Genomic DNA, 11,744 nt, shown 5'->3' with positions numbered 1-11,744 from the left:
AATATAGGAAATTTCCAAACATTCAAATTGCTAACTTTCGGCAAAACAAGTCAAATCAATCTATGGACCTCCGAATTCAATTTCGGGCATATGCTCAAGTGCAAAATCACAATACTAAGCTACTGGAATCGTTAAAATACCGATCCGAGGTCTTTTTTCCAAAATGTTGACCGTAGTCAACTCAAGTTGTTTTTAATGCCAAAAATTACATTTTCTTCAAAGTTTTACATAAAAACCTTAAGAGATAAAAACACAGACCACACACGCAATTCAAGATTCACTAAATGAAGCTAGTGGAGGTCTCAGAACATGAAAATAAGGGCTAGCACTCAAAATGACCTATCGGGTCGTCACATGTGCTACGTCAGCTAATAAGGTGGAACTAATTACACTTGAAAATAGTTCAACGGGGTTAATAGGATTCCCCCCTAATGTATAAGTGTGTAGTAGCAAATCCAAGACAAGTTCAGGGGATTTTTTTAATGTATTTCCCCTTTAAAAAAAACTAGAACTAATGTATTTGCCTTTAAAAGTCAGTTTTAATATTGTTTTCTGATTAAAAAAAAGGACTAAGTAGACGTTTAAGCATAAAAATTATGATTTTTGAAAAAAGTAGTACTTGTAGTTAAGTTAAAAAATGATATTTGAAATTTGAAATTTGAAATTATGTTTAAACATGTATTTTATCTGAAAAAATATTGTAGTTTTGTTAGTGAGAAAAATTATTTTTCGAAAAAACTTAAAACTTAAAAGAGTGGTCAAGTTTTTGAAAATTTCACTTTTGAAGAATCAGTTTACAAAGACAAACATGATTGATTTTGAAAAAATTTCTAGAAAAAAACTTAAATATCACTTAATTTGTTTTTTCATTCGGTATCAAGTACTTCACTTTATGTGCGAAAAGATAGAATGGACATATTAGCAACGGCTGAAAAAAGTGCCTTCACAAATGGACAAAAACTCTCACCACGTATCCAAAAGTGTACACTCACTTTCCACTTTCTCAAACAATAGTTCGTTTTTATATGACTCAATAATTCACTCATTGTTTCTGGTCATGCACTCTTTTCTGACTCTACGGATATGGCCATACGGCTAACTCATACGGACGTAGTACACTACTCTATGCTATTATACTCATTTTATTCTGCACCTTTTTTGTTTTGTTACTGAATTATTAAGGTTTCGGTTCAGGAGGAACCCATATATGGACAAACTACAGTTTCCAAATAGCATCATTATATCACCAAAGTGTCACATATTTGGCCATTCCATTAGTCCTTGTTGTGCCAATCCTAGGGTTTCAAATGGGTCTCTGAACAACACAATATTTTTGCATTGCATTAGTCTGCTTAGTTCTAGAAGTACAACTTGTGTTCATCGTTTAATCAGGTTCATTTTACTCTAAAGTTTTAATCTTTTTGTTGTCCCATTTGGTTAAATTTGATTAAGGATTGGTTAACGAAGAGTTTGTGTAATGATTATTGAATCTTTAATTCACTTTACTTTATTGGGTGTTTTGATTTTTTCTTGATTGACTGGAAGTTGAAATCTTTGGAATGCATTTCTTAGAAAGTTGAGAACTTTATTTCCCGGTCATTTGATAATACAACCCTTTGAGTTTCTGTGCTTCACTTTTGGGTCTGATCAAAGTGGTAGAATTTTCTTGAATTTCATTGCTTCAGTATTATTGAGTTGTTGAGCTGATAATTGGATGGATATTTTCTTTACTCCAGTATTCCAATTGAGTTCTTGAATCTTATGATTGGACTGAAAATTTGCTTTCGATGTACTGGTCTTGATCAACCATGAAAGGCATGTTTTTTGATAAGTCCTAAATCTATTCTTTTGCGTGCAGAGCGAAGACCGTTAATAAGAGGTCTACTGGTGTAAGTTTTGTTGTGTCGAAGATGGCTAGAATAGATGGTAGAACTTCAATGTCAGATGCCAGAACGGGGAACATGATTTTCGAACGTATTTTGGAGGAAGGAGTCTTTCGTTTTGATTGCTCTGCAGATGATAGAAATGAAGCATTTCCGAGTTTTTCCTTTGTTGATCCCAAAGTTAGGGAGACACCGATAATGTCTATCCATAAAGTTCCATCACATATTCCTACTTTTGAATGTATCATGGGACAACAAGTTGTTAACGTTGAGGTAACACTTTCAGGTCCTGGTGGCTTATTCCATTTCCTATCCGTTTCACTAATGAAAAAGGTCTGAATATGTCAATGATTGAGATGTTTCGACTTCAATTAAGCTTCCACCAGGTACCTCATTCTATGGAACAGGGGAGGTTAGTGGTCAGCTTGAAAGAACCGGAAAAAGGGTGAGTTTCACATACAATTTTGTTGAACAAGATATACTCTAAAGGCTTTTCTAGTTTTAGCTAAGTCTCTGTCTTCATATTTTACGAATTCTAGGCAACATATAAAAAGCATTTAAAAGGAATTATTCTTATGGAGGACAAACTATCCAGAAACAAAGACCAGTCAAAAGCTATTTCCAAGAAGAGGCGTAGATAGAACACTGCCAATCCGATCTCATGACATATCAATAAAAACCTGTTTCTTGAACCTATAGCCTTGCACCATGAAAGCTAAGAGTAGCAGCGGTCCTGAGCATATTTATTAGGGACAATGGTATTGAAAGTTACATTTCGACCAAGCCTATCATGCAACAGCATACCATACATACTGCAGATCTTGGTAGAGCTTCACTTGCTTAATACTTTACACAATCCCTGGATTAATTGGAAAAGAAGTTCAAGTTCTGTGGTACTAACACATTATAAGTGAAGTAGTGAACTACAGGAAAGAGCCTAACTATGAACAATCAACAGTGGTCAGTTTGCTAATGACCACTGTTGATTAATTAATCCAATCCCTGGATTAATTGGAAAAGAAGTTCAAGTTCTGTGGTACTAACACATTATAAGTGAAGTACTGAACTACAGGAAAGAGCCTAACTGTGAACAATCAACAGTGGTCAGTTTGCTAATGACTAATCTGTCTTTTTGATTTTGGAACATTTGATGAAACAGAAATTGAATAAAATGCATATATTTGATATCAATTGGTGCTTTTCCAAATTAAAGAACCAAGCGTAAGGTCTTGGTCCCTTTGATGATGGGAATAAAACACAATAAGAAAGACCTATGCAGAAAACTTGACTTTCCAAGAGCAAATCACAAGATGAAGGTGGTTAACAGATTTATTACACTTGCAAATTTAATTTTATTATTTTCAGATTTTTACATGGAATACTGATGCATGGGGTTATGGTCCTGGAACTACCTCCTTGTATCAATCACACCCGTGGGTGCTAGCTGTTCTTCCTAGTGGAGAGACACTTGGAGTTCTGGCAGATACAACACATCGCTGTGAGGTACTAGCTTACTCTACTTTCTACACCCATGCAAGCGCTAGCATGTGTTTTCTGTATGTCTGTTTGTGTATGTATCAATGCGCATATTCTATACTAAGCTACAATTATGTGTCACTGAATGATTATTGTCGTTTGAGCAGATTGACTTGCGACAAGAATCCAGTATAAGGTTTATCAGTCAACAATCCTATCCTGTCATCACATTTGGCCCATTTGCTTCACCAATTGATGTTCTCGTATCATTCTCTCATGCAATCGGTAATTCCCTGCAGTATTATTCTTCATTTTCTCATAAATATACAAGCTTATCTTTAAATTGATTTTTCAAAGTATAGAAAGTCCTACTCACCGAGGCCCAGGCATCAACCTAAATATGTTTATTTTGTCTTTTAATAAATAGATATGTCCGGATTATCTGCTCGGCACCTAAATGGCTAGCATCAGTTTTTGGAATTTGATACACATATTATTGTGGATGAAATTGAGAATCTACAGCGAAATCAATCGAAGATGAATGTTAAAATTGTGAGAATGACCTCATTGTCGAATCACATTTACCAGTTACTAATTGTTCTAGGTAGATTTGTGGAGAAATTTGAATTTACGAGACCTTGCCTTTGCTGTTGGGCAGCATAATTTTGACTCTATGTGTAGCCTGTCATCTCTATGTTGACTATGGCAATAACTGGCTGTGATCGGGCTGGGCACAATTGAGTAGATGGCATGAATATTTGAACATTTTGCAAACAAATTACAAAAAGATGAAGATTTATGCCTATTTTCTGCCTTACATCTCTATCATCAGCCATGTGTTGGTACACGTATAAAGCAATTGAATCCAGTTTGACACAGTTGTTTAAATGGTTTCTGATGCATCTTATGTGAACCTACAATTTTTCGTTCTGCTGCTGCTTTTTCCATATCTCAGAGTGTGCCATTTTCTTTAGATAATAACTTACTGCATTTGTTTAAATGAGTTTTGATGCATTTCATATAATGGGATGTTTCTGTGAGCCGATTACCTTCGTTCTGCTCCTTCTTACGTATCTGAGTGTGTGTCATTTCTTGTGGAAGATTAAGCTCAAAATATAAACTCTTATAATTTGATAAATCTTTAACCTAATCCTCCCCCCAACCTGTTCCCAGATTTCATTTCCCCATTTGTTATATTTACTTTGTTTGAAGTATTAGTCACAGCAATTTGAACTCAGGAACGGTGTTTATGCCTCCAAAGTGGGCCTTGGGTTATCACCAATGCCGATGGAGCTATGTGCCTGATGCTCGTGTTCGAGAGGTATGGTCACTTCATTATGTGAAATAGTCTCTTACTCTCCTCATGGTGTTTGTTTTGCAAGTTGTCTCTTGATTCTGGCTGCTTGAATGCAATTTACCTTATTTATTTTTCTTTTCTCTTCCTCTGCCACCAACTGTTGCCATTTTCTTATCCTGTTCTTTGTCCCTCCATTTATGTGCATTTGATTGATTCTGCCCGTTTACTGGGCTGGGGGTAGGGGAGAACCTCAGATATGAGAACTACTCGGCTAGGGGACAATATGAGCTCTAATTTTGTCCTTACTTTGCAATGCTTGTCCGGTTTCATTGGTCTGTTTTTATCCTCCACTTACATTAATCTTTCGTATTTGTCTTCCTCATACTAAAGTCTGATAGGTATATATCTGGCTTTTGAATCTTGTATTTCATTGCGTCTGAATACTTCACGCAGATTGCAAGGACCTTTAGGGAGAAGAAAATTCCTTGTGATGTCATATGGATGGACATTGACTACATGGATGGTTTTCGATGTTTCACATTTGCAAAGGTACTCTGTCTCTCTCTCTGCCTCTCTCTCTCTCTATATATATTTGATTCTACAGGCAGTTAGTCCAAGTCAATGATATATGTCAGACAATGATCAATTTCTTTTATCCCCTGCCAATTAACATTAATGTTTTCATGACCAGGCATTAAATTATATGCAGTTAAACTGAGAAGAATGCTTGTTAATATTTCCTATGTATATGAAATAGGGAAATTCCTTATTACTGAGAAGATGTTTATGGATTTGCTAGGAAAGTCCTTAGAATCTTCTAGGCTTGTAGAGAATTTTAGAGAAAGTCCTTGTCTTGTAAATATTAAGGACTTGTATAACAATTAATATTTACATACCCTAGGAGATTAGTATATAAAGAGGGCCATTCATTTGTCTTTCATCAAGCAAACAATTCAAGTTTTCTCTAATACAAAGCTTCCTTTAACAATTCTCGTGTTCTTTCTACCATTCTCTTAGCGATCTTGAGTGTAGTAAGGCTGACTTGGCATACCAAGAACGTGAGAAAATTGTCAAGTGCCGCACGTGTACTTAGTTAACGACTAAGGACGTGACATATTGCTACAAAGTTTGTGAAGTCGAATGATCAGCTTGCAGATATTTTCACCAAGTCCCTCACTGGTCCTCGTATTAGTTACATTTGTAACAAGCTCGGTACATATGATTTGTATGCACCGACTTGAGGGAGAGTGTGAGATAGTTATGTAATTAGTCCGAGTCCCACATTGAATAGGAGTAGGATATGTATTATCTATACTATATTAAAAGCACGAAGTCCATTGTTAATTTCCTAATATTTAGGATTTTAAAATCAACTAAAATTTTAACTATTATAGTAGGAAATCCCAATATTTAAGACATTAAAACCAACTAAAAGTTTCCTTTTATAATTCAAAATCCTAATATTTAAGACCAAATATAAGAACTAATTTGGAAGCTGAAATACGTTTTAGAAATTTCAAAATTTCAATATCTCACCACTAAGCATTATATTTGGATTCAAGAGATTAAAGGCAAAAATTGAAGAACTACAACTACTTTTAAATTTGAAGAAAAGAACAACTATTATTGATTCTTTTTTTTTTCTTTCTAAGTACTATTGTTAATTATTCTAAAAGTAAATTGCTAGATGAGGAATTGGAGTTAAAACAAGCCAATATACAACTAATATAAGGGAATTAATTTCTACTCCCTCCATCTCAAGTTATTTATCGTAATTTTAAAAAATAGATGTTTAAGATTATTTATCATTTTAGAAGTTTAAGATTTTTTTTTATTTTTTTTTATTTTTTATTTTATTCTTAGTAGTAATTGTTCTTGAAGATGAAGCTATCACATAAATAAAGTAAATGTCAATAAAGAGATATTATACTTAAGACATAAATAATGGTTAAATAGTCAAAAATTCCTTCGAATTAATGTTTTCATTAGGTGTGTGTAAAAGAGAAATGCGATAAATACTTTAAGATAGAGAAAATATTTATTAGTAATCGAGAGCCTTTAAATAGATAGAAAAATGTTGAACTTATTAGTAATATGAAACATTTAATTTAACAACAAGAACGTAACTCCAACCAAACAAATCATTGATCAATGTCAGAAATCACATCAATTGGTAAATGGCGATGAACGATTACCATTAAGATATTAGTACTGAAGTTGCACTAATTAATAAACTCATAAAGTTTACTAGCAAAATTAACTAAGTTCTGGTTGGTGGAATTGTATTTTCTAAAAGTTGAAGGCAATAAATTTTATTGGTATTTGACATAAAAGAAAAATTATAACTCACAAAGTTAAAACCATGTATCAAAATTACTCAAAGTCGCAATAACTCACAAAGTTAAAACCATGTATCAAAATTATTCAAAGTAACAAGTCGAAAGTTATATTTTTTTAATTATAAAAGGACAAAAAATAATTAATATTAAATCTTTGTTTAATTTTACTATTTATATATGATTTTTGTCCACAACTAAAAAATGTACATGAATCTATCTATATATCTATCCAATTTTAATAAGAAAAATGTGTTATATAAATTGAAATAGAGGAAGTAATATTTATATAACTTTTTAAAAATTTAGCATCCGTTGATATAGGTACACGCGTAAAGCGCGTACCCTAAAATTAGTATTTTATAAATAATACTCATTATATTGAGTATCTAACATTAATAATATATTTTTCTCCCGTGCTTTGCATTAAATTTGTCTTTTCTTTATCATTTAGTTATGTTAACTTAGGTGAATCGCCTTTGTTTACTAATGTCAAAATTGACATCCTAAAATGTTTTCTGGACATGTTGTCAGGAGAGTTTTCCAGATCCAAAGTCCCTTGTGGAAGAACTTCATCAATCAGGTTTCAAAGCAATCTGGATGCTTGATCCAGGGATTAAGTATGAAAAGGGATTTTTTGTTTATGATAGTGGTTCTGAAGCAGACGTATGGGTTCAAACAGCAGACGGGCGGCCTTTTATTGGTATGTCTTTATCCTGCAGTTTAAACTTTTATTATTGTTTGTATACATTTTCAGATTTGTCATCTTTTTGCTTCCATCTTTAGGGGAGGTGTGGCCGGGGCCTTGTGTGTTTCCCGATTTCACTCAATCGAAAGCCCGATCATGGTGGGCTAACCTAGTTAAAGATTTCATCTCAAATGGTGTGGATGGTATATGGAATGACATGAATGAACCAGCTATTTTTAAGGTGGCCTACTGTACAACTTCAGAAAACTTATTATGCTGCACTGTTTTCGTTCATTGAGTCTTTTCTGTTGCAGACAGTAACAAAGACAATGCCTGAGAGCAATATTCACAGGGGAGATCCTGAATTTGGAGGTTGCCAGAATCATTCATACTATCACAATGTGAGCCCATTTTCCGCGTTATACATAGATGAAGTTTATACTTGAACAGCTCTGAGGAGAGTTGTACTTAATGTGCTTGCTGATGATACCCCTGCTCTTTTGCCTTTTGTAATGCAATATGCTTATAATTGGCTTGACTGCATTTTAAGGTTTATGGCATGCTCATGGCAAGATCAACCTATGAAGGAATGAAGCTAGCTAATGGAAATAAACGCCCTTTTGTTCTCACACGTGCTGGGTTCGTGGGTAGCCAGAAGTACGCTGCTACATGGACAGGGGATAACCTTTCTACATGGGAGCACTTGCATATGAGTATCCCGATGGTTCTTCAACTGGTTAGTAGCTAAGTATGATCACTTATGCTTTTAAGTTTATATCAGATGCAGGCTTTTACATTTGATTTTATTTTGGGAAGTTCCTGAAAGGTAACTGAAAACTTTTGAACTCAAAATCTGGGGAATACAGTTGGAGGTTTTGTTCTAGCAGGCTAGTAATTTAGTTGTTATCTTTGCAACTTGTGAGGTGCATTCATATGATTCACCACATTTGAAATTCAAAAGTTGTAGTTACCTGTTTCCTTTATTAGTCCTCATGGAAAACCAATACCTTCGCTTCCAGGAAATCTATAGAATGTCTATCTGTAAAGCTTCAATTTGTTCCAATAAAAAATGTCTGATCTATAGAGGTTCGATCATTATGATTCAAGGTTAATGCGTACTACCAGTAAAAAGTATCGTCAACATAATCCTTAGGATGCACAAGGCAAATTTTTTGATTAGCAACAGTTCCATCCCTGCCACAATGTTGAAACATACTCTAGTGTTGTGGTTCTTGACGCTTTGTTACAGCTCTCAGGTCCAAGCACTGGGTACAGGTATCTGTTTAAAAAGCCAGGTTTTCTATCAATTAGAGAAACCCACACAAGGTAAGCATGATTGCGTCCTATTTGACATGGAATGGCAAGCACTACCAATCAAATGTGTTGTATACGAGTTCGTCCCTGACCGCCTGACACCACTTGTACCCGTGTCCGACACTAATCCAACCGTGTCTCTTTGTTGTTGTTATTTAATTTGTTAATATGTTTCGTTTCAATTAAGCAGACTCCAACAGGGCACTGCTTCTTGCTTCTTAGGTATGCTTCAACTAAAATTTTAAGAATAAACGTGGTTGTTGCATTATGAAGGATCTACTAAAATGGAGTCTTCAATATTTTCTGTTTGACCTCGCCCTATATCAATTACAAAAATGGTGAAGTCTGCTAAGAGAGTAGGACAATTGATAAGGGGTTTTGATGATCTTTTAGTTAATGAACTGCTTGCTTTTGTCGACTGAACTTTAAAGTTGATAAAGTATCCATGAGACATGTCCTTGATGTGTTATGCTATAGTAGATTATGGCTACAAAGAATGTTGCAGATATTAGTATTTAATTCCTGTCTTGGTTCCATGCCTGTGCTACTTAGGACATGGTTATTTCAATGCAAAGATGGTAGATTCCATATTGCCCTATCATACAAGAACAACGACAACTACCCCCCAGTTCCAAACAAGTTGGGATCGGCTATATGAATCCTTCTCTCATTTAAGCTCAAATCATGTCCTCATCATATCAAATAAAATTAAAGTGAAAAATAAGTTAAATATTTATAAATAATAGTGATAATAATATTATTATTATTATTATAAGTTCTCTAGAAAGACTAAATCCTATTCCCACTAGTAGATATCACCTATATGGATCATGGCATTTATTTTCACGTGACACAAAAAATCTCTTTTGCTCTTTAGTATAGTCAAATTTCGCACAATTAATCTCCATGCTCTGTGTGTGTTGTACATACATATTACATTATTATGTGTGTATGCTTCATAAGTAACAGTAGCAGTTTCATTTAGCATTGTAATGGGTTGACACATTGCACTCTTCTGATGAGGGAAATTTAATGTTCAGGGGCTCAGTGGCCAACCACTTACCGGACCAGATATAGGTGGCTTTGCTGGAAATGCAACTCCTCGGATGTTTGGAAGGTGGATGGGTGTTGGTTCCCTGTTTCCCTTTTGCCGTGCGCATTCGGAGGCTGACACAAATGATCACGAGCCTTGGTCATTTGGGGAAGAGGTTTGCTCTTTTCTGTAGTAATGAGTAGTCAACTATTTGAAAGTTCTGTTTTGTCAAATGACTTATTTAACTGTGTCATATCCTATGGCATGGTCTGAAAGATCCCATCTGATTGTGTCAAATATGAAAGTTTTGCATATGTTTCAGAGTGTGAACTGGTCCCTGACGGGAGTTTGAGTTTTCAAGTTAGATTCATTCATTTCTTCAAGCGCGTGCACTCTCTCAATACCTGTTATAGTTTCAATGGCTAACCAAGTTCCTAAGCAATAACTGTCTCAAATATTCTTGATCCTTATTCTGAAACTTCAAACATGTAGATTATAGTACCAGGTTCATGACACTGATACAATAATAGTTGGCATGTATGCTCGGGATACCATGTAGAAAAATGTGATTCTATTTCGCACTTTGATTGCATGGATGATTACAATTCTTCTCTATTAATCTCAAATTTTTTTCTAGAATATCTCTAACTAATTAAATATACAAAAAACTGCAATCATTCTAGAGGTACAAATCCCTGTTATTAACTCCGGAGATACAAATCTGTACAATCACTCTAACTGATTTGACTTTCTATAGCAATGTAATATATCCATTTTATTTGCATTAATTCTTACAATTTTGATGCAAGCTTAGTATGTTGGTTCTTGGAGAAAAATGGATTTTATAACTGTATGAACATTTGAATTGTTAACCATTGCTTTCTAGATAGCTTTGTTCAAGAATTCCATTGCTTCGTCTAGTTGAATGGTATCTTAAACAAAAAAAAAACGAGGAGTTGCGGACATACCCTCTTCTCCTGATAAACTTCAGTTTCTGGTTACCTCATTTCCTGAAATCTGGGTTGATGATTGGCCTAGTTGTGCTATAGCATTCTTTTCCGTTGGCATTCCCCTTGTGGTCTCGTTGCTGATCTCCCTCTTTTCATATTTACTCTTGGAAATTTATGAAGATGGATACACTTGGATATGGCTAAATTGTGCAGACTGGATTAATCTAGTTTCTTAAGTGTATTCAAGATAATTAACCAGAATAATAGTATAACTTTTTCATGTCTTTTCTGTATGTAAGACTTCTTATTTGATTTTGGAATAAGACATCTGATTTGACTTGGGACCTTACATCTCTAACAGTGTGAGGAAGTTTGTCGCTTAGCATTGGAGCGGCGCTACCGTCTTTTGCCACACATTTACTCCCTCTTTTATTTGGCACACACGAGGGGTACACCGGTGGCCACACCTATCTTTTTTGCCGGTAAATTTCTCATCACTGATCAAATTGTTTTTTGTCCATGTGAGAAAGCACGGGAGAAAATATATTATTGATATTAGATACTCAATATAATACAAGAGGTCCTATTTATAGCTATAGTCTACAAAGTACATATTACTCCCATTTCAATGTGGGACTACACATAACTAACACTCACCCTCAAGCCGGTGCATATACATCATATGTACCGAGCTTGTTACACATGTAACTAATACGAGAACCAGTAAGAGACTTAGTGAAAATATCTGCTAGTTGATCATCCGACTT

General features: G+C 34.7%; 1 protein-coding gene across 2 annotated transcripts in view; it reads left to right on the top strand.

Moving 5' to 3' along the window:
• The first annotated feature begins 915 nt into the window (after positions 1 to 915).
• Positions 916 to 11,744, top strand: part of LOC107801815 (uncharacterized) — a 31,854-nt gene continuing 21,025 nt past the window's right edge. The window contains exons 1-13 of one of the 2 annotated variants that reach the window (XM_075245438.1): positions 916 to 1,110; positions 1,859 to 2,156; positions 2,260 to 2,328; positions 3,249 to 3,386; positions 3,527 to 3,644; positions 4,598 to 4,680; positions 5,110 to 5,205; positions 7,527 to 7,695; positions 7,779 to 7,921; positions 7,995 to 8,081; positions 8,231 to 8,416; positions 10,035 to 10,202; positions 11,339 to 11,459. In XM_075245438.1, coding sequence (XP_075101539.1) covers positions 1,911 to 2,156; positions 2,260 to 2,328; positions 3,249 to 3,386; positions 3,527 to 3,644; positions 4,598 to 4,680; positions 5,110 to 5,205; positions 7,527 to 7,695; positions 7,779 to 7,921; positions 7,995 to 8,081; positions 8,231 to 8,416; positions 10,035 to 10,202; positions 11,339 to 11,459 — 1,624 coding nt within the window. In that variant the 5' untranslated portion in view covers positions 916 to 1,110; positions 1,859 to 1,910. Of the gene's footprint in view, positions 1,393 to 1,858; positions 2,157 to 2,259; positions 2,329 to 3,248; positions 3,387 to 3,526; positions 3,645 to 4,597; positions 4,681 to 5,109; positions 5,206 to 7,526; positions 7,696 to 7,778; positions 7,922 to 7,994; positions 8,082 to 8,230; positions 8,417 to 10,034; positions 10,203 to 11,338; positions 11,460 to 11,744 lie in introns of both variants that reach the window. The other variant, XM_075245437.1, reaches the window with a different exon arrangement.

Source organism: Nicotiana tabacum, chromosome 23 (assembly GCF_000715075.1).
Source record: "Nicotiana tabacum cultivar K326 chromosome 23, ASM71507v2, whole genome shotgun sequence".
Taxonomy (NCBI): domain Eukaryota; kingdom Viridiplantae; phylum Streptophyta; class Magnoliopsida; order Solanales; family Solanaceae; genus Nicotiana; species Nicotiana tabacum.
The sequence above is the reverse complement of the archived record's forward strand: the minus strand, read 5'-3'. Positions and strand labels throughout refer to the sequence as shown.